Source organism: Anolis carolinensis, chromosome 2, assembly GCF_035594765.1.
Source record: "Anolis carolinensis isolate JA03-04 chromosome 2, rAnoCar3.1.pri, whole genome shotgun sequence".
Classification (NCBI taxonomy): domain Eukaryota; kingdom Metazoa; phylum Chordata; class Lepidosauria; order Squamata; family Dactyloidae; genus Anolis; species Anolis carolinensis.
In genome coordinates, this window is record NC_085842.1 from 262,531,266 (window position 1) to 262,559,100 (window position 27,835).

The window sequence follows — 27,835 nt, forward strand, 5'->3', positions numbered from 1 at the left end:
GAGGTTGTATTACTGAATTGCAGCTACACTCAGGTGATGACATTTTGTTCCCCTGTATACAACTGCTTAATGGAATATAACTTCATTATATCATGCCACTAGCACTTAAAAGATTGCACGGATTTCATGACTGCTTTGTCTATGTAGTGATGAGGGCAATCTATTTGCGCTGCTATCAGTTTGCTACTAACCATATTTGCTCATAAATGCTTGCAAATCACATGCCAACTTGCCAGGGTGAATATACCAGACAGACACGGCCAACCCTGTCTTGCCAAGGCCTAATTGAGCTGACCTTTTTAGTTTTTTGAACATGAGTTACAAATTCGTGGGGCACAGCCAGTCAAGTTTAAACTCTTTAAAAACTTTTTAGTAAATATATTCAAATGGCTATTTTAATGACCAGAACGATGAAGTTTGCTAGGGACTCTCAGGTGGAAAATTTATTTTATTTACTGTGTCAGATGCAAATTGAGAATACAGCTATAATGTATTAAAAAGAACACACAAAGTTAAAAACTTGGCATTATGCTAAATTTCATTTGACCAGAAGTTGGTCACTTCAAGTGCCTTTGGTGTGGCTTTAAGGAGCTCCTCCACTGGGCATGTGGGGGGCTTAGACTGCATTGTAGGATGTGGTCTGTGGTTTGCTCTTCTCCACATTTGCATGCTGTGGACTCCACTTTATAGCCCCATTTCTTAAGATTGGCTCTGCATCTTGTGGTGCCAGAGCGCAGTCTGTTCAGTACCTTCCAAGTCACCCAACTGATGAGAAAAGGACACGAAAGAAACCTCCCCACAGAATAGTAACACATCTAGGCATCCCCTGGGCAATGACTTTATAGACTGCTGATTCTCTCAAACCAGACATGACTTGCAACCAACCAACTAACCAACCGGAGCTTTTCAGGACCAACTATGACAATAATCTCAATCAACATTGAAGGCATGTCAGCTGCCAAAGAACAGTTGCTATATGAACTGTGCAGAGGTGGAAAATGATACCATCTAGAGTAAGGTCTCAATATTAAGTTGTGGATGGCTACTTTTGAATGACGTGAGACTACCGAAAAAGTATTATCATTTTTCAGACTTTGATTTTAACTTAATAGCATTTCAGCAATATAATTTTCTGAAACAAATACAAATATTGGTAATTCATGTTCTGGCAATGAGTGCCTACAACATTTTCTATCACAATAATAACAATAACAGTAACAATAACAAAAACAATAATAATAATAATAATAATAATAATAATAATAATAATTTTATTTCTTATCCACCTCTCCTCACGGCTCGAGGTGGGTAACAACATCGTTAAAACACATATCACAACATCTGACTGTCAAGGTTGCAAAGTTTTATATATGAAGCTGGCCAATAATTTCTTGCTTTTTGTTAGATGCCTTTATATGTTCTCCTTGGATTGAAATTTACTTGAGAGCTGAAAATGTTAGTGATTGTGTTTTTGTGCCACCTGTGTTTTCTGAGATAACTCTAGAATCCATGTCCTATCTCCAATTGCCAGTCCCAGCTACTAGACTGTCAAATCAAAGGGATACACATGGGTGTCCATACTATTAATTATAAGACTTGTTGAATTGTAATTAAATTGGTTTAGTTTTATTCACACTGAGGCAAAGACCTAAACCTAGAAGCAGACCTAGACCTATACAAATGTCAAGGGGGGGGGGGGCACTTCTTCAATGGTAATTCTTCAACCACAGAAATTCCAGAGATGGAAGATTCATTGCTCTCTCCTTATACTCTCCCTGCCATCTACCGAAGTGATCTAATTCACCGATAGCTGGAGAAATAATTGACAGGTATACATGGTGTTGTGGTTTGAGCATTGGGCTATGAATGTTTGATTTCCTGCCCAGATGTGGCAACTCCCAGGGTTACCTTGGGTGAGTCATGTTCTCTGAATCAGAAAACTCTGCAGTCGGTTCACCTTAGGGCCACCACAAGTTAGAAACAAGTTGCAGAAGCCTCCAGTGGCACTGTGGGTTAAACTACTGAGCTGCTGACATGCTGACTAAAAGGTCGGCAGTTCGAATCCGGGGAGCGGAGTGAGCTTCCACTGATAACCCCAGCTTCTGCCAACCTAGGAGTTTGAAAACATGCAAATATGAGTAATCAATAGGTACCACTCCAGCAGGAAGGTAACGGCACTCCATGCAGTCATGCTGGCCACATGACCTTGGAGGCATCTACGGGCAATGCTGGCTCTTCAGCTTAGAAATGGAGATAAGCTTTGTGGGTGTTCATTGCCTGGCCACCAGTTTGGAGCTAGCTTTGGACTGCATTAACTGGTCAGTGTAGATGTGGTCAAAGTCTGTTTCTGATAACTTATTTAAAGCTTTATCAGCCTGGTAAAACCTTCCAAATCTTGCCCTCCACTGACATCATTTCTAAGCAGCAGAAGATAAGAACTTTGTGGAGGCCACAATCAGATAATTCTCTGAACTTGCTTGCTCCCGAATGGCGCTTTGGGGAGGGGGACTCAAAGGCTGTCCAATAATTCATGGGGACTTTGAACACTGGGGAAGAAGGAAGGAACCCCACAGAATCCAGAAAAGGGCACAGCAAGTGTAATACAAATGTACATGTGTGTATCACTATCAGGTTGCCAAGTTAGAGAAGCTAGGTTAAGGGGAGGCAAGTCAACTGACTGCTACCATTTCATATTTTAGACTCTGGGAATGGTTGGCTGTACAAAATAAATAGTGACAACATCTATCCACTTGGGAAGAATTTGTTTGAAATGTTTGTCAAAACCCATTGTAGCATCAGAAATTACATTGGGAGATCTATCTCCCTGACTACATAGCAGTTCATTATTTTAGATTTCCATACTTGCATTTTTACAACCATCTCAGAACACTTTTATTTTCTTCCAGTGTCTAAATGTTTCCACTCTTTGCTTATCTAAAACTTTGGCTTTTTAAATGCAAGTTGCAAGAACTAAAACACATTTTCTCTTTTCCATTTCTGCAATTCCTTCCAGGCCTGTGTATTGTAAAACAAGCCTGTATAAACATATGCTTAAAGCTGCTTAAAATGGTTGCCATTAAAATGTTGACACTGGCCAATACTTATCTATCCATTATATCTCAAGATATAGCAACTATTATTAAGAGCTGTTATTTCCTGTTATTTTCAATTGCTTATAACTTTGCCAGACTTCATCTACTGATAATTTCCATACCTCAGGCTGCCTATAGATAATTTTCCAACCATCCATCTCACAGATTTCAATAAAAACATTTATCTGTTTTTAAAAATAAGAACAGGGGAAAATGTGCAAATGCAATATGAAAAAGAAACTATGAGATATTTGAAGCATGGGATTTGAACTTTAATGATGGAGGAAGTATAGCAGTCAATGTAAATCCATCTGTGTTATAAACTTCTAAAATGTTTTAGGGATTTTATTAGAATTACATTAGGTTCTGCAGTGTGATAGCACAGAAAAGACTGAATTGACTCAAGAGGGTTGTCCCTATTCCTTAATTATTTCCTGCGGCAATTACTTTCCTTGGCTACAACGAATTACCAGTACAGCCAATGCTCCTCTGCTGCTTCTCACAGGCAAAAGAAGACCGTATAGATCAGATTTGAAGGGTGCTGAGATGAGGGCGCAGGAGAAGAGGAAGGAAAAGTTTCACTGCTTGAGAAAAAGTGCCTTCAAAGATTTCTGATGGAACTCGATGGAAACATTGTTTAACATAGAGACTTACTGAAACTTGCTTATTCCTCTGCTACCTACCCTTTTCTATTATTGCTATTGCAGTGTTGGGCAGAGCCTTCCAAACTGTGTGTCACAACATGTTGGCGTGTCACACAGGATAAATGAAAGATTTTCATGAGTTATGTTGTGTCCCCATAGCAAAGGTAAAGGTTTTCCCCTGACATTAAGTCTAGTCGTGTCCAAGTTTAGGGGCTGATGCTCATCTCCATTTTTAAGCCAAAGACCCGGCATTGTCCATAGACACCTCCAAGGTCATGTGGCCAGCATGACTGCATGGAGCACTGTCATTTGCATGTTTTCAAACTGCTAGGTGAGCAAAAGCTGGGGCTAACAACAGGAGCTCATCCCGTTCCCCAGAGTTGAACACCAGCCTTTTGGTCAGAAAGTTCAGCAGCTCAGCAGTTTAACCCCCTATGCCACCCAGGGGCTCCTCATGTCCCCATACATGTCATTATTAAAATTTATATATGTATCTGTATCTTTTATACAGGGTTGGTTTAACCTCTGGTTTGTTAGTAAAATTGAATTACTGTGTTGCAAAAAGATGTATGTCTAAAAAGTCTGTCACCAACATGAAATGTTTCAAAAGCTCTGGTGTTTTTTTATATTATGAATCACTTTCCATAACATAAAAGATAGCAAACAGGTTTTTTATATTCTATAGTGGTCAGCCCCAGAATACTTGGTGAAAGGTTCACCTTGGGATGCCATATATTGGAAACAAATTGAAGACATAACAACATGGAAAACTCTACTTTCAGAAAAGGACTTTGGGTACTGTATTAAAATGGGTAGGCAATTACAGGAGGTCAACAAGGAAGGCAGTTTTCTGACCCAAGACCATGTAAGGGTTGCATGAATTGGGGGCAGGGGGATTGACAAAAGTTAACTTTTGGACTCTAAAATGCTTCTTCATGCGTATGGATGATTGCCCCTGTTACTCCAAGAACACCATTTCATTTTTGGAGGGAGCTTGCTGAACCCTTCAGAGGGATGATTTGAGGGCTAGAGAGGAAGTCTCCATCCAAGAGTACACTTCTCGTTGTGATTATCAGAAGCCAGATATATGTTTTCTACAATTAATGTATAATTCTTGCCAAATAAGCATCATTGAAAAGCTACCCAAATGACTTGCTCAAATTTCCAGTGACAATAAACAAAACAAGTATGCATTTTGTTTCTGGGGGGAAAGGCAGGATGCTTGCATCACTATATGAGACTTCAAAAGGGCAGAAGCTGACTCTTTCTGACAGGGATATGTGAATTGGGTAAATACCTGAGCCACTGCCCTAAGCATGCCTGTAGCACTATCATTACTTATTTTTAAAAAAGGACAGTAACTGGAACAGTGGCTTTTATTCTTTTCTTAAAATCAAAGCATAGTTTTAAAGGGGAGAACACTTTCCAAATTGGGCATGAACCTGTTTTACAATGATAAAAAGTATTTCTAATCATTTTTTGCAATTTTAAACATAAGCTTGGACAGTATATTCTGAAGATATGAGGGGGAGGTATTGAAGGGGGCCAACAAAAAAATAACTCCTATCCTACCTCTGTCCTCAGAAAGCTTCTGTAAATGAAAGGAGCTCTTTGATTCAGAGACTGCAACTTTCAATTATTTTATTTTATTTATTTGTATCCCACCTTTCTCCCAATTTGGGGAATCAATCTATTAAAACAATGCAAAGTCAATGAAAGTTTAAATATAAGATTAAAAAGCCAAGTAAGCACTTTATAAATATCCTAAAATTGAACTACAATATAAAGTCTAATAAAGAGGGGATACAGGCAGTCTCATTGAGATGGCTATCCCCTCCTGCAGCAAGGAGAGCATGTCTTATAATTATTTTTCCTCAAGAAGACACACTATGGCTTATTTTCAGGGGATGTCATATTCTTTGAAGTATGGGACAACAATCTGGATTTGTGGGATGACCTCTCTGGGTTCAGTGGCAGACTGCTTGCTGAAGTTTTTCCTCTATCCTCTGGTGTTTGTGTGGGGTGAGAGAGACCCACAGACTGCTGGTGGTCAGTGCTGGGGAGCAGCAGTTTACTGGTGGGGTGAGAGACACACATAGATTGTTGCTGGTTGGTGATGGAGGAGAGAGACCCAAAGTACTGGATAAAATGGCAGCCACAGCTTTACTTCTTCCCCCTGAGGGCACACAATACCTAAAGCAGAGCGTCCTGCTCCTCACTTCACTGAGGAGACTTTTGCGTTCTATGTCTTCCTCTATGCCTCAGCTTGCAGCATGCACAGAAACACTGAATAGCCACGCCGATCACTATGTCTTATTTTCAGGGGGTATGGCTTATATTGCGCAAATGCTTAGAAATCCTGCTACAACTTATTTATGGGTATGTCTTATTTTTGGGGAAACAGGGTCCTTATTAGTTCCTTAGAAATATGAGATGGAGAAATTACTGATTGGCTTCCAGTAGATGACAAGATAGCTGCTATAGGAATGATAGACTACATAGACTATGGGTCCCCAAGCTAAGGCCCGTGGGGTTGATGCAGCCCTTTAAGGTCATTTACCTGGCCCCCACTCTAAACTTTAGACTTGGGGTCACCCTAAGTTTAAAACAACTTGAAAGCACACAACAATAACAATTTTTATTAACTTGACTATTTCATCTGCCAGGTCTACACTTCCCATTGAAATACTGGTAAATTTACGTTGCTTAAAATTGTTATTCATTTTAAATATTGTATTGTCCTCCCATGGGATTTTTTGCATTACAAATAAGATATGTACAGTGTGTATTCATGTTTTTTTAAATGATAGTCTGGCCTCCCAAAAGTCAGAGGGACCATGAACTGGCCCTTCTGCTTAAGAAGTTTGAGGACCCCTAACATAGACCTTTGATTCAAATTAAATGAGTCTGGTTATGCCGAATTCTTGTACAAGGAAGAGGTATTAATTTACCAATATATGGACATCATATCCCATGCAATATTTGATCTAATACTTTTGCATGTTATCATGGCACTCATCGAGCCTTTGGTTATAGGCATCATGATATAAAGTCTGAACCTTTTTTTCATATTGAAGTATGCTGTCAAGGAGATTAATGCAACAGTGTCAAGAAAAGGGAGGATTTAAATTTTTCAACAGACAATAACAAAAGAAGCCAGAAGACCCCGAGGAAAAAGAAAAAGTAAAAAACTATGATTCAGCTAAACTACAGAGAATCCACAATAGAGGCAGACATCGCGCACAATGTCAAGAGATACTAGTATGATACTGTTAGATACTTGTTAACTAATGTCAAAATCATTTGTAAAACGAGAACATATGGTTAGACATGCCAGAGTTACAATTGTGTTCCTGTCAAAAAATTACCACTTGCCATTTGAAGGAAAACAAAATTAGGAAGCAAACCATGAAGGGAAAAATTATAACATAAAGCAGAAATAAAGCAGTACAAAATAGGTCCATAATTTAAAAGATTCAAGACATTGAATAGCATCAACTATCCAGTCATTTGATTAAGGGGGAAAGGTTATAGCTTTGTGTATAATGGGATTTTCTCCTTTTATATTAGATTGACATCTTATATCCTTTAGCTTGATACTGTGTAGACATTTCTTAAAGATTCTACCAATGAAGATTGTATGTAACAACTCCTCTATAATACAGTGCTATGGCTAGTTTACCCTTCTTCCAATGATGAGCCTCCCTCTACTTAGCTAGGCTGATCCTTGGACAACAGCCTCATAGGTCACATCTGCATTGACCACTTTAAGTCAGTTTCAATGTGTTATTGAAGAAAATGGTTTTGCTAGGCAGATAATTAAATAGCAAATTCTGAAACCAGTTTGCTGCCTAGGTGGTGATTATGCAAACCGTAGTTGCACATTAAGGGTTTTCGTTTGTACACTTTTGTGGGAGTTTGGTGTCTAGCCATCACAGTTTGAATGGTCAGTGAAGCTGTGGACAACGTCTGCTTCTGAGGCCTTATTTAACATTTTACTAGCTTGGTGGCACAATGGGTTAAATTCTTGTGCTGGTAGGACTGCTGACTTGAAGGTTAGGTTGCTGTTCAAATCCGGGGAGAGCGCGGATGAGCTCCCTCTGTCAGCTTCAGCTCCTCATGCAGGGACATGAGGGAAGCCTCCCACAAGGATGGTAAAACATCAGACATTTGGGTGCCCCCTGGGCAATGTTCTTGCAGACAGCCAATTTTCTCACACCAGAAGTGATTTGCAGTTTTTCAAGTTGCTCCTGACACATAAAAAAAACTTGGTAAAACCTGCTAGATCTTGCCCTCCTCTAAGTAGCAGAAGACAATGACTTTGTGGAGGCTTAATATAATACCATCCCTATATCCACGGTATAAACAGTCCAAGACTCCACATGGACCTCTTGAACAATGGATAACAGCAAATCTTACATTTTCACTACAATTAGGTCAAAAACATACGATAAAACCACAATGGCAGACTTAAAGGTGCCCAGAAACACTTTCCAGAGCAGAGGGGAGGGGATATTTTGGAGCATGGGTAAGTGAAACCATGGGTATCGAATCCATGAATGAGGAGGTCATATTATGCACATATATGCTATAACTTCATAATGCAAACCAGTATCTATTAAGTGTTACATTACAGAATCAGAAATATGAACCAAAAATCATATGACGAAGCACAGAAAATACTTTTTCCAAAGTTTTTATTCTCTTCATTTCAGAAGATATGCATAAATCTCTTTGTTCCTTGAAGAGAGAATGGAGGAAATTGGGTTTTAATGTCTTCTCTTTTAAACTTTGCTTGAGCATGGAAGTCTTTTAAATTTGTTTTAGAATGTAATGTCAAATTCAATGCACACAGTGACCCCTGCTGTTACACAGGCTGGATATCTGAGTAAACGGATTGACAGCCCAATCTGTTTATGGATTCACTGTAGTATAAAGCTAATGGATATGTTACATTTCTTGTTATTTCCTCACATTGTAAAAGGAAAATACCAACGTGTATGATGTTTACCATGTAACAAATGTTAGTATGTAAAATTTGTAACCCATATGTAATCAGCTTTCACATTAAATTGTTGTTTTTTTAAAAAAATATAAAGTTTTGTAAGATTCATATTTCCATGATATATGATAATAAAAACACATTAGTGAATCATTTTTTTCAAAACAAAGTGGAGTTAAGAAAACTAGAATTCAAAGACATGACCAAGTTTACCTGGAATATTTGTATACAAAGGAATGTTGTGGAACTTTAAACACTAACCAAAAGAATAATAATAATAATAATAATAATAATAATAATAATAATAATAATAATAATAATAATTTAATATTAAGGAGAAGACCTGGCTATGGCTCACAAATGGGACCTTGAAGAAGGAGACAGAAGGCCTGATCCTTGCAGCCCAGGAGCAAGCCATCAGAACAAATGCAATTAAGGCCAAGATCGAAAAATCAGCTGATGACCCAAAATGCAAACTGTGCAAGGAAACTGACGAAACCATTGATCATATCCTCAGCTGCTGTAAGAAAATTGCACAGACAGACTACAAACAGAGGCACAACTATGTGGCCCAAATGATTCATTGGAACTTACGCCTCAAGTACCACCTACCAGCAGCAAAGAACTGGTGGGATCACAAACCTGCAAAAGTATTGGAAAATGAGCACGCAAAGATACTGTGGGACTTCCAAATCCAGACTGACAAAGTTCTGGAACGCAACACACCAGACATCACAGTTGTGGAAAAGAAAAAGGTTTGGATCATTGATGTTGCCATCCCAGGTGACAGTCGCATTGACGAAAAACAACAGGAAAAACTCAGCCGCTATCAGGACCTCAAGATTGAACTTCAAAGACTCTGGCAGAAACCAGTGCAGGTGGTCCCGGTGGTGATGGGCACATTGGGTGCCATGCCAAAAGATCTCAGCCGGCATTTGGAAACAATAGACATTGACAAAATCACGATCTGCCAACTGCAAAAGGCCACCTTGCTGGGATCTGCGCGCATCATCCGAAAATACATCACACACTCCTAGACACTTGGGAAGTGTTTGACTTGTGATTTTGTGATATGAAATCCAGCATATCTATCTTGTTTGCTGTGTCATAATAATAATAATAATAATAATAATAATAATAATAATAATAATAATAATAATAATAATAATAATAGTGCAGTTTTCTGGCATTGTATATTTCTGCCGCTTCTGTGTCTGTTCATTTGTATTTTGATTCTGTAGCCCACTTGTCAATGGATGTCCAGAATCGACAGCATCCACCTCGGTCCTTTTTATCCTTGGCGACGACCGAGCCAATATAGACTTCGTTTTAGTTTGATTCTCCATAGTGCTAATGGGTTAGGTGCTCTTAGTTCCACTCCTCAGCTGAGACCTCTCTGGTTTGGTTGGACCTGCCGGTAGTTACACTACCGCCAGCACAGCTCTCAGCGTCCTTGGAACAGTTAAGCCCCCCCCCCCCCACGACAAGGTGGCACCTACGGGTTCTGCTATAGGATCTGCTATATCTGCCTAGAAGATCTGGTGGCAGAGGAATCTTGCAAGTAAAACAAGCAGACAAAGAAGAACATGACCTGGCAGAGTATGTAAAGCAAAGTGAAGAACCTGCTTTGATTGAAGTAAAAAGTCAGAAACTCCTCAAAGCACAGCAGACAAAAAATCAGTACAAGGAAACCGCACTACAAACTAGAGCCGACAGCTGGCACAACAAAATATTGCATGGAAAGTTCCTTGACAAAATTGAAGGAAAACCTGATAAGGAGAAGACCTGGCTATGGCTCACAAACGGGACACTGGAGAAGGAGACAGAAGGCCTGATCCTTGCAGCCCAGGAGCAAGCCATCAGAACAAATGCAATTAAGGCCAAGATTGAAAAATCAGCTGATGACCCAAAATGCAGACTGTGCAAGGAAGCTGACGAAACCATTGATCATATCCTCAGCTGCTGTAAGAAAATCACACAGACTGACTACAAACAGAGGCACAACTATGTGGCCCAAATGATTCATTGGAACTTATGGCTCAACTACCACCTCCCAGCAGTAAAGAACTGGTGGGATCACAAACCTGCAAAGATAATGGAAAATGAACACGCAAAGATACTGGGGACTTCCGAATCCAGACTGACAAAGTTCTGGAACACAACACACTAGACCTCACAGTTGTGGAAAAGAAAAAGGTTTGGATCATTGATGTCGCCATCCCAGGTGACAGTCGCATTGACGAAAAACAACAGGAAAATCTCATATCTATCTTGTTTGCTGTATCATACAATGTCGTTGTGTCAATAATAATAATAATAATATTAATAATAAAATTTATTTATATACCACCCTATCTCCTCAGGAGGGCTCAGGGCAGTTTTCAACATAAAGCAAAACATTCAATTGACCATACAACAATATGAACATACTAAAAATAATAAACATAATAAAACAAGAACATACAATTCAAAACAATCCACAAAAGTTAAAATCCAGTTTTAATATGCTCCATCAACGGGTTCAATATACCCGTGACCAGAGCTTCACAGTGAACATGGCCAACTATGAAGTTGATAGCATAAATTTCCACAGACTAAGAATACATCTACACCACATGAATAACCCAGAGTACTCTGCTCCGGAGCTGCCCCAGATACACCAAAGGCATGTCCACAAACAGTTGTGCAGTCCAGACAGTTGGCTGGGCAAACAAGTACATCAGCTCCAGTGCCTGTCCTCCTAGGAGCACCACCAGAAGAAGCAGCTTCATGGCAGAGCCTAGCTGACGACAGTGACTTCTGGTGAGGCCCAGCCATATAATGTCACCAGAAATGACATTAGCAGAAAGGCTCTGCAGACACAACCACGATCATACTAGAAGACCTAGAAATTCATAGAAAGCTGCTCTTTCAGGTAAAAAAAGTAATTTCCTTATTTGTAGTTTTTCACTTTCACTGGGGTCCTGTGCTCCTTAACCCCAGTGAGTGTGGAAGGTTGACTGCAATTTCAATTATTCACAGCAGCTTCAAAACATGTTTCAAATGATGGTTGAAAACTCCACCATGCTTCTTACCTAAAGAAACATGTTAAACCCTTCTCTCTATTTCTCTCTCTCTCTCTCTGTGTGTGTGTGTGTGTGTGTGTAGGAAAAGAACTGACAAGGACTCAGACTAGCTGCAGGGACGCTCGAAGTTACTTTGCTGTCAGGCATCCCCTAAGGAAAAGTCAAAAGAAATGGTCTGTGTCTGAACACTTCTTGCATGAATTCCATGGAGACAAGTGCTGAATATTAATAGAAACTTTTTAAAGGAAGAAAAGCCTTACCATTTAAACATTAATGTGTTTGTATTTCACACTAATATATAACAACACCAATCTCTTTTCCCAAGAATGCATCCATATATCTCCCCAAAATATTGGTTAATCAACGGTAGCTCAAACTAAGCAGAGTCTGTGGCAGCTTTTAGCTACAGAATTTTGAATGTTTCTTGGATGAAACCACTAACATTAACACCTTTATGGTAATCGATTAGTGTCAGCAGACATCTAGAGAGCTATGCTGCAGGCCCTAATATCACAGAAATAATCAATTAAGGGAGTCAGTTAAAAAAATGATGTAAAGATCAGAGTTGTCAGCAGTAAAATAATCTCATCTAGCGGTGTCAAAGGCAGAGTAAAATATGCCACTTATTTCCTAATGCAGCTGAATTAGTTCTTTAAGACATCTAAACACTGATTTTCTCAAACAATTTCCTAATGTTCTCTTTCCCAACTATTAAATCATTGATTTTATGTTCTCTTAGGAATTTAGCATGTTAGAAAGAACTGCTTTATGCATTGTTAAATCAGGAGATGAATCAAATCACAACTGTGCACTGATTAGGGGAGCTCATGTAATAGAAGTGGTTCAGTCAAAGATAGAAGGAGTTGTGGTTTGAAGTTGGATAATCAAATTAATAATTCAATCCTATACCTGTGTACATAAAATACACTCCATTATCTTCAGTGGGACTTACTTCTAGGAAACTGTATTTTGAACTGAAAGAAAGCATCAACAGAATAAGAAGTATGAGACAGAGGATCATCCTTAGTTGCCAATGCAATGGTTTTACTCTTAGGGAAGTGTATGCTGTCTCAGTTTCACATCTCCATTTTAACAGAAGATGGCAAAACTATTCATAAGAAAAAGTTTGCACTTCTGAAGTAGTAATAATGATTAAGCAAGTCTTGAAATTTCCTTAAAAGATTTCTCATTGCTGTCAATGCAAAACCACATAGCCTCCTCATTTCCTCTGTAATCTCCTTTAGTGGGGATATCACCAGCATGAGGTCGTCTTGCATGATGCACAGTACAGAAAGAGGTACGAAGCAACACAGGCCAAAGCGCTTTCTTTACCCTCAGAAGCAAACCATCAGAATCTATTAAAATTACCTTAAACTGATAGCACCAGAGACATGAAAAATCACAGACCAAGAGTCAGATACCAAGGAATGTGTATCAGGGCTTTGGGGCCAGGCCGATTTGCAAGCAAATGATATTGTGTAGAGCTGGCATGCTCAGTGCATGACAAACTGATGCAATTTCAGCACTGTCGGAGAAGCTGGGCGAGATTTCTCCGATGCTGGCCATGCTTAGCTTAGAGAATTGTGCCGAGTTCCCAGATTTGAATCACTTGGGGCCTGAAAGGGCGTCACTTGACAAGTCACAAATAATTACACCACACTCTTTCCATTGTACTCTATTATTTTGCCCCTCTTATCTCTAGACTTTGAACACTTGTGAACAAGCAAGGTCGCCTCTTATTTTGACCACAATGCCGCAAAACGTTGTTCTTTTCTGATATGATAAATAAAACAAGGGCCAAGGGACTAACCATTTTTAGCAAATTTATTTTCTACTTTTGTAAGCAAAAGCAACTTTCCTGGTTGAGTCTGTTAGAAGAGTAAAGGTTAGAAATACCCACGAAACAGGCTCATGCACTCGTCACTTAAGAGGGTTATGCAGTTATCTAGTTAACTGCGAAAAAGATTTTAGAAATAGGGCACTGAGTTCATAGCCCCAGACAGATAAAGTTATCTATGGACTATTTTAGAAAAGCTCCTCTCCCCCTTTCAAATGAATGAGTTTTGACAATTCAGTCTATGAGTTGTAGAAAACAAGGTGAAGCGACCCTTTTTTGCCAATCTCTTTCAAAGAAAGAAGTAATGTGTCCATTGGCCATTGTGAAACCTACATTTCCTGTAACAGATAAAGAAAGTGAAGTGTGTGTGTGTGTGACTGTTCAAAAAGAAAAAAAAGGGTAAAGGAAAAGAAATGGCTGTAGGTTTTAGCACATGATAAAAATAGGAATTTTGAATCAAGCTTCTTATTTCCCATCTCTTGTATTTTCTCTGAAGTAGTATATAGAAGAAAAGAAAAGCAAATTCAGGTTGAGTACCCCTAAAATATTGCATTGCTGGTACTAATGACCAACAACCATGCACATATAAAGTGATAGGTAGAAAAGATAGGAGTTGCTATAGAAGTCTTTCTATATTAGATATTTTATTAAAACAGGTCTTATTTTCCACTGGCCTAAGGTTTTGATAGTTCCATGTTTCAGTTCTTTCCCACCCTTCAAGATCCAAGTCAGCCTATCAACCTACTCTCTATTTTGCTGCTGCTTCTGCTGAATGTCAGCACCCAATTTGATGTTGCTGAGCCTACAATTCATGTCAATATATAGAAAATTTATGGGATGGGTGGCAGTTAGAGTGTAGGTTGGCATAGGTCACACAATACAGCTGAAAATTAGCAAAAACATTTTGTTATGCACATTATGTGGCAGTAAGTTTAGCCAAAAATGCATACTATGCCTCCATTACTGTATTCTCAATATGTTGCTCAACAAAGTTATTCTGAGGAACCAGGTCAGGTTCAAAGAGGCTGCAGAGTCATCCAATTTGCCAGTAACATTGAGGAGAACGTAGCTCATATTCAGTCATATGAACTTGATGGCACAGTTATCATAGAGTCTGGAGAAGTGTGCAGTGCTCTATCAAGTCAGTTTTCTGATGATCACTTTAATTTCTCCTAGTCTGATGACATAGGGAAGACACTAGAATTAATTCATGCCACCACATATAAACTTGACATTTGCTCATCTTGGCTATTAATATTTAACAAGACAGGATTCAGTAGGTAGGTTCAAGAGGTGGAAAATGCCTCACTATACCAAGGAGATGATTGCTGCCTTGGTGTACTCTGTCCTGAAGGTGATCCCCCTGGACCCAGAATTATGTGAAAATTACTACCTTATCATTTCTTATTTAGGCAAGGACTTTGAATATGTGGTGGACAAGTTCAGACGTTCTTAAAGGAAACAGATTATCTGAAACGATTTCAGTCTAGTTTCAGGCATAACACTGAAATGGCCCTGTCACTGTGAGTGATTACCTTACTCGAGGGGAGAGATGGGAGGTATACTATTATGTCAATATTTCTAGATCTCTCTGATTATAGTATCATAACAGATCAACTCTATTTGATGGCAGTAGGAGGAACTTCAATTGCAAAGGTTCAATTCTATCTGTGAGATTGGTTCCAGAATTCCTGTTCAACCTCATGACTATTAAGATGTGGGTTGTTGAGGGTTTCATCTTGTCTCCCATGCTGTTCAACATCTATGTGAACTCACTGGGAGATGTAATTCATGGTTTGGGGGTTGGGTTGGGTGCCCTTAGTATGTTGTTCTCCTTGTCATTGAAGGCCACGCAGATGCTGGATCAGAGCATAGAGGCTGTAATGGAAAAAGAGGGCAAATAAACTGAAGCTGAATCCTGGCATGATGGAAGTTCTATGGACTGGTGGATCTTAAGGTCAGGAATTTTTTAAGCATCCTGTTCTGAATGTAACTGCATATATCTTGAAGGTGTATCAGTTGGTAGGAACTCTGTCACTTGGAGACCAGAGAGGATCTCATGGCTCAGGAAGCTTAGCCTCAACTCTGAACGTGGACCAACTACAGTTTTTCTTGGCCAGATAAATTAAACACAGTATTCCATGCACTGATAACTTCTCAATTAGATATCTCAATGTGCTTTATTTGGTGCTTCCCATGAAAATATATACAGGGATATAAATCAAAATCAATCAGCAAACAACAGCTGCTTCAGGTGATATCACAATGGCTAGAGCTAGTACCTCAACTAAGAAATGACAACAACTAAATGTTAGAGAAGATATGCTTTAACATTGTGTAAAGCTCTTATATTAAATGATCTAAGATGCTAGTGCTAGCCCTAGAATCCATGCCTCTTAATCTGAACTCCATTCAAAGCAGGTTCTGCTGATACTAATACAATGAATTCCCCACTATATGTTCTCCAGTTCATCCTATAACTGTCATCTTAATATAGCAGTTCATAGGCTTAGGGCATACAAGAAGGAAAGTCAGCTGAAATATATCTGATTACTTTTTATAAAAGCAATTTTCCTAATCAATACATACTCATTGCTATCCTATTGATTGATGCACCGCATAATCAAGGTTCTTAATCTGTGTTTATGTAAGAAATGATGGGAAGACATTGGATTTTATTATTCTCCAGCCTGAAGACATAAGAGTGGCACAAATATTTTTCTACATCTATTTAAAACCTGGACTTATTTTAGTAGGAATTTAATTAACAAAATGCATAACAACAAGAAAAAATAATAAATGTCTTCTGCTTTCTATGTTGAACTTTTCATGTTACATTGAGAGAATAATGGGAAAGCAAATGCTTCATACTGAAAAATTGTGCCACTTGCACTATTTTTTTAAAAAAACCTCTTCAAACAAATAAGCATGCTATTTATTTCAATTATTTAAAATATTTAGACCATGGAACATTTCATAAGATCTCTGTGAAGTTTACCATACAAACCATTTAAACAATTTACAGTTAGGGTAATAGCCATTTAAAAGAATAAAAAATAAATATTCTAAAAAAATCCAATAATGTAAATTTTTTTAATTGAAATATTAAACATATAGATGTACAAACATGTCTCCGAAAGAAGGTTGTTCCACAACTGAGATGCCACCAACAGAGAAAGACCTCTCTCATGACATCGTACAATGAATCAAATCCACTCAGTTCTCTGATAAGCATAAATAGGGACCTCAAGGCCATAAACTATGTGGAGATTTCGAGCACATACTCATAGTCATGTCAACTCTTAAGATAGACAAATCCAATTATACAGTACAGTAGAGTCTCACTCATCCAACATAAATGGGTTGGCAGAACATTGGATAAGCAAATATGTTGGATAATAAGGAGAGATTAAGGAAAAGCCTATTAAACACCAAATTAGGTTATGATTTTACAAATTAAGCACCATGTTATACAAAAAAGAAAAAGAAAAAGAAAAAGTCTTTCAATACGCAGTAATGCTACATAGTAATTATTGTATTTACAAATTTAGCCCCAAAATATCACAATGTATTGAAAACATTGACTACAAAAACATTGACTACTAAAAGGCAGACTGCGTTGGATAATCCAGAACGTTGGATAAGCGAATGTTGGATAAGTGAGACTCTACTGTACTAGCAATTTTAAAAAGCTTGGAAGATTTTTTTTAGAAAAGGTGTTTAATCTATGACTGGCACAAAAAGGGACACAAATGAGTACTGTAGTTGAAAAGTCTATTCAGGAATAGACAACATTTTAGTATATAGCATGCATATCCTCTAAGGAATTCAATGCCTTTTTTGCTTTTGCATAAAGCCTACTGACACATTTCTATCCTCAAGATTTGAACTATGGTACCAAGAATAATTAAATTTAAAGTCTTTACAAGGGGGGGGTTATACTAAGAGCCCAGCCCTAACACTGCAGTTAAACATATCTTCACTCAAATGTGATGGGACAAGATATCTACAAGATATTGTCCTTACTCCAAACTTTTTTGCATTCTGTAGATATATTGCCTAATGCAATCACTAAGAAATCAGTTAATAAATACATGATAAACAAAAGTGGGCTTCAAAGTGTTATATTGACAGACTCTCAATAAAGAACTCTAGAGCACATACTATTGAACCAGTCATTTTCCAGATTCTGGACTACGTTGTCCATGAACATTTAAGGATAACCACTTTGGGAACTAGAGAACATTATCCCTAATGCTTGGACAAGAGAGCACAAAGGAATGCCATCTATTTCAGGCTATATTTCAGAGGAAGGGACTGGCAAAACTGCCTCTGTGTATTCCTTGCGTAAGGAAACCTTACGAAACCCATGGCGTTGCCATAAGTCAACAGATGACTTAAAAACACTTATATGCACACAACCTGCTAATCATGTCTTGAAACAACAACAACAATAACTAGGAACCAAAACAATTTGTAGCCAAAACTCACAAGAGAACTGTAACCATGGTGGGTTAGAGAAGGCCCAAGTAATATGCCTTTAACAGAGACACAGAAAATGCCACAGCTGGCTAAAGAGAGGATGATGTTCCAGAAGATGGGGGACATCACAGTGAAGGCTTCTTTCTTTTATATGTCATTTTGCCAGTTGCAGAAGAAAGAGCAATCCCAATTATAAGATACCCTTTCCAAAAATGATATTTATCTTAGTAGCATTTCAGCATCAGGTGATGACAATGAAGGATTCTGTTTCTTTACTTTCATTGTTATTTTATTATTTTCACTTAATGGCAACTAGTAACTGTAATTTTTCCTCATTATTTGCACTTAACCTTCTGTTGAAAGGTAGACTGCAGTTGCTTAAATCAATTACATACTTAAGCTCTCCAAAGCTTCCTAGGCCTTTCAGAGAGCACAATCTCATATAACCAATCCATTAGTCTGGACAGAAAAGGCTTTACTTTTGCTAAATGAGTACTGTGATAGCCCAAAACCTGCAAAAGGCAATGGCAGTTAGATACATGGGAAGGGCCAGCCGGAGATAATTTTAAATATTAAGCGGGGGTGAGGAAAAGCGCCCCGCCCCCCGCCGGTGCCGCGGGAGGCATGGCCATGTGCCACGGGAGGCACATGGCCATGCCTCCCGCGGCGCCAGTGGACCCCGCTTCCCGCGCCCTGGCCCCGCCTCTCACGCAACGTGGGAGGCGGGGTCAGGGCGAGTAGTGCGGGAGGCGGGGCCAGGGTTGGCCCCGCCTCCCGTGCTACTCACCCTCGCCCGTCTGGCCTTTTCCAGCTGGCCAGACTGCAGCGGAGGTCCCTCCAGGCCACGATCGCCTCCAGGCCGCGATCGCCAACCCTGGCCCCGCCTCCCGTGAAACTCGCCCTGACTCCGCCTCCCACGCTGTGTGAGAGGCGGGGGCAGGGCATGCTGGGCGGGAGGCGGAGCACCGCCCTGACGGTGCCCCGTCTCCCGCCCAGTGCGCCCTGGCCTGGCTGGCACTTGCCCAGCCGGCAGCGGCCATGTGGAGCTCGCTCGTCACCGAACAGGCCTTCCTGTTCACCGGCGAGCGAGCCCATGGTCCCCGCTGGGGCGGGGGAAGCCTGACGGCGCCCCCCGGGGACCTGCGCCCGAGGCGGCTGCCTCACGTGGCCTCCATGGTGGGGCCAGCCCTGTACATGGGCACAACTGAAACAAGCATCTTTTGAAAGGAAAACAAGCATGTTTACAAGTGCAAGATGAACAGTTACAGAGAGCACCCAACTCTGTTACACTGGTATGTTTCCAGGTGCAAATGCAAGTGCTAATTTTAACTGGTGTTTGTGTGTATGTGACTTCTAGATACCTGTCAACGTATGGTGACCTCATACAATTCATAGGTTTTTATTAGGCAAAGAATACTCAGAGGTGGTTTTGCCAGTTCCTTCCTCTGAAATACGGACTATAGTACCAGTATTCATTGCTATGGTGGCACAGCGGATTAAACTGCTGAGCTGCTGAACTTGCTGACCGAAAGGTCGGCGGTTCAAATCTGGGGAGCGGGGTGAGCTCCCACTTTTAGCCCCAGCTTCTGCCAACCTAGCAGTTCAAATGTGAACCTAGCATGCAAATGTGAGTAGATCAATAGGTACAGCTCTGGTAGGAAGGTAATGGTGCTCCATGTAGTCATGATGGCCATATGACCTTGGAGGTGCCTACGGACAATGCCGACTTTTCGGCTTAGAAATGGAGATTTACACCCAGAGTCAGACACGACTAAACTTAATGTCAGGGGAAAACCTTTACCTTTTCCTATTCATTGGTAGTTCCCCATCCAAGTACTAACCAAATTGCGGTCCCATCTCTCTGAATGACAGTCTTCCTAACAAGCATGATTAGATACTGAGATATTTGAATTCACAAAGAACTACCTTGTATCGTGTATCTACTGTAACAGTATCATCCTAGTACTTTTTACGGCATAGTCCCACCGAAGGAGCAATTCAAAGGAATTAGGTTAAAGGCCTTGGAATGATCTCAAGAGTACCATTTATGGATTTACATATATGTGGCTTATCTATCTTAATATGCTATGTCCTATTTGATATAGTCAAACATACGAAACTGTAGCCCAATAGCACTAAATTAATAAAGAAATATTCTTGAAAAATTGAGTAGAATTAGGTAATTTCATCTAACTTGTCGAATACAGAAGATGGAAGCAATGAAACAAAGTCAGCCTTCCATATTCACTAGGATTAGGGGCACAGGATTCCAAGGAAAGTGGAATAACCATAAGAGAACACATCTCTAGATATCTGGAAGCTGACCAATGAATCACCCTGAAGAGCTTACAAATGCCTAGAAAAGTGTTCTCCTTAGGAATCTCTATGTCTTTCAGCAGAGATTGACTATAGAGTTGCTCTGAAGAACCTGGTGATTCCTATTAATAAAATCCACAAAGTATCAAATATGCAAAAAGTTAAACCTACAATGTGGAGAGCTCACTGTATTCACAGTGCAAAGTTTTTTCTCTCCTCCCAGGAAAACAAAACATTTCTTAGGTGCCATGGAACTATACAATGGACCCTTGATATCCACTTGGGGTTTGGTTTCAGGACCCCCTGTGAATACTAAAATCCACAGATGCTCAATTCACATTATATGCAACGATGAAATAAAATAATGTCCCTTATATAAAATGGCAAAATTAAGGGTTGCTTTTTGGGGAGGGTTTTTTTTTTGGGGGGGGGGGAGGATATATTCAAGCCATGGATGGTTGAATCCATAGATCCAGAATCCATGAATATGGAGGTCTTACTATCCATAAGAATAGTAAGAATTCTTATTATAAATATTACTATTTATAAACTTATTATAAATATAAATAATATTTTATTATTTTTGCTGTATAACTTAAAACAATATTTGACATCCCATCCAATAAACATAACGCCAACACAAAACAATTAGGTAACATTAAAACTACTAATGAAGAATACTGTAAGCATGTCAGTCAAATATGCCCTTTGTACCTCAACCCACCTATATGTTTGTCACCTTGACCTGTAACATACCAATCCAATGGTTTTTTGCTCAATATTAATCAAAGATACACTAATTTATTCCTATGGTTTTTAAGAATCTGAATCAAGATTAGAAATCCAACTAGTCCTTGCTATTCTGTTATTGACAAAGGAAGCACATTTAAATGATAACAAGTGCTCATGGGTGTCATTCTGAAGTTAAATTGTTCCCCAAGGACATGTTCACAAAACGTCTACATTTAAAGGTCATTCACTGCCAAATTATGAACAACTGTTGCATTTATAAGCAGAGGTTCAATAGTTCTGTGATCCAGACATCAATTTAAAGTGGCAACAAAAAGTTTAACTGTTGACTGGTACTAACTGAGGAAAACATCTCCACAAGCCATCTCACCCTCGTCAGTGTAAGTTGCTTAGAAGACAATCCTACCATCAAATGGGATGCGACACCAACCAAACTGAATTGGCATTTGAGATGATACTGGATTCCACCTTCCATCACGCATAGCTTGGGGTGAGAAAGGATGGGAGTTCCAGTCCACATTATCCAAAAAGGAAAGGGCTGGAGAAAGATGCCACACATATACAGGGCTTTTAAAAAACAACTAATGTATATGTCTGCTGTTGCCCAACTGTTGGAAGGGCTACTACCTCTCTGTTTCCATCCCTTCTTTCTCCTTCTTTCCTTTCCTCTCCTCATACTCTTTCCCCTTTCCTTTGTCTCCCTTCCCTTCTTTTTCATTTTTTCCCCTTCCTCCCTTATCTCCCTCCATCCCTTTTCTTTCTTTCTCCTCCCTCCCTTCTCCATTCTTTTATCTTCCTTCCTTCCCCTTCTCCAGCTGAGAGGCCTACCTCACAATGCCTCCCTGGCAACATGACTTGTTTTGTGGGTTTTTCTTTAGTTCCTCCCTTCCCCACATATACATGTCACCATCATTGCCCAGTTGCCCTCTTTCATACCTGATTTATTTAGGAAGAGCAAAACAGGGAGAGCCTGAAAAAATTACAATTGTACCCTCCCTGACATTTCTGTGCAGTTTACTTTTGCTTTTGCTTCTGCATTGCTGTGTCCTACACTTTCCTTGCAAAAATATTCGTTCTCCAGAGAAACCAGTAATCAGCCAAAGCTCTGTGATTCCATTTTCTAACTTGAGATCTGATTCAGGCCGGATAAATCTGTGTCTAGTCACCACAAGGAGACTCACATGACTGGAACTTCTCCTTAAAAGATTACTCCTGCTATACCAAGCATCAAATATCTGTATCTTTGCCTTACTAGTGGCATGATTCATTACTTCGTAGTCAGGAAAGGTACAGTTTGGACTCCATGGCAATTAAGTCTACGTATTAACTCACACATTATACAAGGAACTGAAGAATGCACAAGAACAAACAATTACTGTTTCTGGATAATTGTGTAAAGTGGCACGGAGACTAACAGAAAGATAAATCTTTCATTATTTTGTTGTGTAACATAAAATAATATAATTTGTGTTGAATGTCATTAATTATTTGGAACACAGTCATCTTCACATGGATGGAATATGTTGGAATATGGGAGGTGGGGTTAGGTGTGTTATTTTTTTATTACTTTCTTTCCTATTCCATAAAAACAACTTAAAGGTGACATTACATCTGAACCAAAGTGGGGTATTTTTGGTTCTCCTAACAGTTTGGACCAACTCTCATAATCCCTTGGCAATGGCTATGATAGGTGAGGCTGTAGATACGATATCCAAAATATCTGGAAGCCAAAAGGGTCTCCATCCTTGTTCTATAATTTCATCTAACTTGTCAAATATAGAAGATGGAAGCAATGAAACACTGACTTTGCTTTACGAATTTATTTCAAATGGATACATTATTATTTCATCCTAGTTAGATATTACAAAAAGTAACAATTTTGCCTTGTTGCTATGTGCTTTCTTATAAGTTCTCCAAGTAGAATAAGCCAACAGATCACTTTGGGAGATTGAGAATTTGTCAACCAGAAGCTGTTGTATAATAGCAGAGTTTCCAGTCAACTATACATTTTAAAATAAATGTACATACTTATTTAAGTACCCTATTTCAATAAACTATCAGTTCTTCACATGAGATAAACAGCAGTTTCCTAAAAGAGGCATATTAATTTCATAGGGGTTTTCTAGACAAGGAATCACTGTTGGTTTTGCCAATTCTTTTCTTGGAAATATATCTTACAGCACCTGGCATTCTTTGGCAGTATTCTATCCAAGTAATAACTAGAACTGACTCTTCCTGGCTTCTAAGACCAACCAGGATGTGTTACCTTTATGATGTTTAAGCAAAGTACAGATTGTTGTTGATGTGTGCCTTCAAGTTCCTTTCAACGAATGACGATCTTAAGGAAAACCTATCATTTTGCTTTTTGTGGTTTTTTGTGTGTGCAAGATTTGCTCAGGGTTGGTTTACCATTGCCATTCTTTGAGGGCAAGAGGATGTGACTTGCCCAAGGATAACCAGTAAGTTTTTATAGGTGAGCAGAGTTTGAACCCTGGTCTCCAGAGTCATAGTCTAATGCTCAAACCACGACACTGCTGAATCTCTAACAATAGACAAAGGCAGAAGCACTGACCCCAAGAATGGTTCGCACTTGCTCAAGATCGCCTTGATATCTTTTGCAAAACTCCAGATAGGCCAAGAGACTGTTGTGCCCTGAGGCAATTGGCAATCCTACCAAACTCAAGGTGCATCTACACCAGGGTTCCCCAAACTAAGACCTGCAGGTCTGAAACAACTTGAAGGAACACAACAACAACAATCCTAATTAACTTGACTATTTCATCAGTCAAAGCAGGGGCACATTTCCCATTGAAATACTGGTTTATGTTGGTTAAAATTGTTTTTCATCTTAAATTGTTCATTGTTTTCCCATGTTTTTCTTCCATTATCAATAAGATATGTAAACTGTGGACAGTAATTGGTTCATGTTTTTTCCCCCTCTAAACTATAGTCTGGCACCTGAACAGTCTAAGGGACTGTGAACTGGCCCTCTGCTTAAAAAGTTAAAGGACTTCTGATCTACACCATAGAATTAATACTATTTGAACCCACTTTATCTGCTGTGGCTCAATGTATGAACTCATGGAAGTTGAAGTTTTACAAGTCTTTTGCTTTTTCAGCCAAGAAGTCTTGATGCCTCGCCAAATGAAGAATAATAATAATAATAATACTTTATTTATATTCTGCCTTATCTCACTGAGGGACTCTTGGTTCCATAGCACTGAATCACGGCAGCTAAAGTTGTATCAAACCTCATTCATTCGACAGTGTAGATGCACTCTCAGAACACAAAACTGACCAAAGACTGGTAACACACAGTGCCGTGGACTGCCCTGTGCCTTGACACCCTGTTCCCTTCCATCAATGACCAGCTCCCTGGCCCAGCCACACGTTCCATGGTACCACAAATCCACTTGTTCCTTCACAAAGTGTGCAACCTGGGGATCACAACCCGACACAGTGAAGACCTCTGCCCTTGTGCTTTGCTACTTTGCTGTTGAATACTCATGGCCAGTGTGGAACACATTTCACCATGTTAAACCAGTGTACGTAGCTCTTAATGAGACATGCCACATTATCACAGGATGATAAGAGAAACTATACTGTATAGCTGCTATTGCACCACCTGACATCCCCCGCGAAGTAGCAGCCAACAATGAAAGGACCAAGACATCTCCAGCCCATCCTCTATTTGGGTATTAGCCAGCATGCCAATGCCTGAAATCATTAAATAGTTTTCTAAGATCTACAGTTACTCGCAGGAACACCTCAGCAAGCGAGAGTCCAAAGGTGGCAGGCTAAAGCCCGGAACCTCAAGCTATGGCTGATACCAAATGAGAGACTCCCTCCTGGGCACACAGAAAACTGGGTGACAGTGTTGTTGTGTGTTTTCCGGGCTGTAGGGCCATGTTCCTGAGGATGCCTGCCACAGATGTGGGTAGAACGTCAGGAGAGAATACTTCTGGAACATGCCCATACAGCCGAGAAAACACACAACAACCCTGTGATCCCGGCCATGAAAGCCTTTGACAACACAAGACTGGGTGACTTGGAAGGCACTGAACAGACTGTGTTCTGGCACCATGAGATGCAGAGCCAGCCTTAAGAAAAGGGGCCACAAAGTGGAGTCCACAACATGCAAGTGTGGAGAAGAGCAAACCACAGACCACCTATTACAATACAGCCTGAGGCCTGCCACATGCACAATGTAGGACCTTCTTATAGCAAGGCCAGAGGCACTCCAAGTGACCAGCTACTGGTCAAAGGACATTTAGTATAATGTCTAAACTTTGTGTTTTTAAATACATTACAACTGTGCCTTGGTTTGCTTCTGATACAATAAATAAATAAACCCTTTGTAAAGAGGGGAGGAGATAGCCTGTGGCTCTCCATTCACTTCAGCTCCTGTCCTAGGACTTTGTCCCATATTGCAGCTACAGCAGACAAACTTTGGCCTTCCAAGCGTTTTGGACTTCAACTGCTGCTAGCAACTGAAGGGGAAAAGGAAAGGGCCTGAGGCTGTTAGGAATGGTGGGAGTTGAAGTCCAAAACACCTGGAGGGCCAAAGTTTGTCCATGCCTGAACTAGAAGAATTCAATTGATTAATACAGCTTGATACCCTTTTCCCTGCCCCAATGCTGGAGCATCTGCAAAACTACAGCTTTCGTGATTCCCTTGCATTGAGCCATGACAGTTAAAAGCACTAAGCCTGCGTTTCTCAACCTGGGGGTCGGGACCCCTGGGGTGGTGGTCACGAGAGGGGTGTCAGATGGGTCACCAAAGACCATCAGAAAATGCATATTTCTGAGGATCTAAGGAACTCCTTTGGCAGAAAAGGCTGGATGTAGGTGAACTACAACTCCAAAACTCAAGGTAAATGCCCAGCAAACCCTTCCAGTATTTTCTGTTGGTGATGGGAGATAACCGGAGCCCCGGTGGCAAAGTGTGTTAAAGCACCGAGCTGCTGAACTTGCAGACCGAAAGGTCGCAGGTTCAAATCCTGGGAGCGGAGTGAGTGCCCGCTGTTAGCTCCAGCTTCCGCCAACCTAGCTGTTCAAAAACATGCCAATGTGAGTAGATCAATAGGTACCGCTTCAGCAGGAAGGTAACAGTGCTCCATTCAGTCATGCCAGCCACATGACCTTGGAGGTGTCTACGGACAATACCGGCTCTTTGGCTTAGAAATGATGAGCACCAACCCCCAGAGTCAGACATGACTGGACTCAACGTCAGGGGAAATCTTTACCTTTACCTTAATGGGAGATCTGTGAGCAAAGTTTGGTTCAATTCCATCATCGGTGGAGTTCAGAATGCTCTTTGATTGTAGGTGAACTATAAATCCCTGCAACTACAACTCCGAAATGACAAATTCAATCCCTACCCCAACCCCAGCAGTCTTTAAATGTGGGCGTATTGGGTATTTGTGCCAAATTTGGTTCAGTGAACGAAGATACATCCTGCATATCAGATATTTACTTTAGGATTCATAGTTATGAAGCAGCAACAAAAATAATTTTATGGTTGGGAGTCACCACAACATGAGGAACTGTATTAAGGGCAAGGTTGAGAACCACTGCACGAAGCCATGGCTTGATGCTATGGGATCCTGGAAGTTGTAGAGTGGTTAAGGCTCCCAGTTTCCTGCCATTTGCTCCTGCATGCGAGGGGGATCCATTTGTCCCCCTCCCCGTTGCCCATGGACTGAAGGTCTGCCATAATCCGATAGGACGTGATTGTGACACTCCTGCACTCTTTGGGCAAAGAAAGTTCAAGATATGGTGCGGATTCCCAGGATTCCATGGCACTGAGTCAGAGCAAGTCAGCTGCATTAATTCCAGAGTGGAAGCACCCCCGGGACATGGGCTTTGCAGCTCCCTGCGCCGGGCTGTACCATTTCCTTCCTTAAGGGAGGGAGGGAGGGAGGGAGGAAGGAAGAAAAGAAGGACTCACTTTCCCTTACCCACCCCTCACTCACTCACCGTGTAGCCCCTCTCCAACTCGCTCTCCTCGTAGCGGAACGATGGGATGAACACCTCCATGGCGCAGAAGCGGGAAAGAGGGAGGGGAAAGGGGGCTCCCGGGGGCGAGGGCAGGGAAGAAGGCCTGGGCTTTGGCCTGGCAGGAGGAGCCACCGGGAAGCAGCGCCAGTCACCTGACTGCTGGGGACGACCTTTCCCTATCTCTAGGGGAGCCCCCGGCTGGCTGGCTGGCTGGCTGTCTCTCTCCCTCCCTGTGCCTTTCTCTCTCTCTGCCTCCTCCGCTTCCTCACGTGATTCCTGTTGCAGAGACAGGCTGGGAAAAGGAAAGTGGAGGCCGAGGAGGGCAGTGGCGCTCGGCCGAGCCTTGGTCGCCAAGCCGGGGGCCCCGAGGCTGGCCTTATCCCCGCCGACACCTCCAAAACCACCTCCCCCCCCCTTCCCATCCCTGCGTCAGAAGCACCCTTCCCATCCGGTTCCTTTTGGAAGCAGGAACCAGCCCTGGCATTGCTTTGGATTTTAGAAAGAAAAGGATCCCAAAAGTGACCTCCCAGCTTTTGGCCTCCCAGGGTTTTCTGGACTGCGACTTCCAGGATTCATGACACTTGGCCAAGCTGGCTGGGCTTCTGGGAGTGGAAGTCCCAAAGAGCTGGACGACCAAAAGTTGGGAAT

General features: G+C 40.7%; 1 protein-coding gene across 2 annotated transcripts in view; it reads right to left on the bottom strand.

Moving 5' to 3' along the window:
* The window catches only part of snx24 (sorting nexin 24), a 75,590-nt gene extending 47,964 nt beyond the window's left edge, over positions 1 to 27,626 (bottom strand). The window contains exon 1 of one of the 2 annotated variants that reach the window (XM_062972148.1): positions 27,167 to 27,626. In XM_062972148.1, coding sequence (XP_062828218.1) covers positions 27,167 to 27,226 — 60 coding nt within the window. In that variant the 5' untranslated portion in view covers positions 27,227 to 27,626. The remainder of the gene's footprint in view (positions 1 to 27,166) is intronic. The other variant, XM_003222978.4, reaches the window with a different exon arrangement.
* Positions 27,627 to 27,835: the final 209 nt, after the last annotated feature.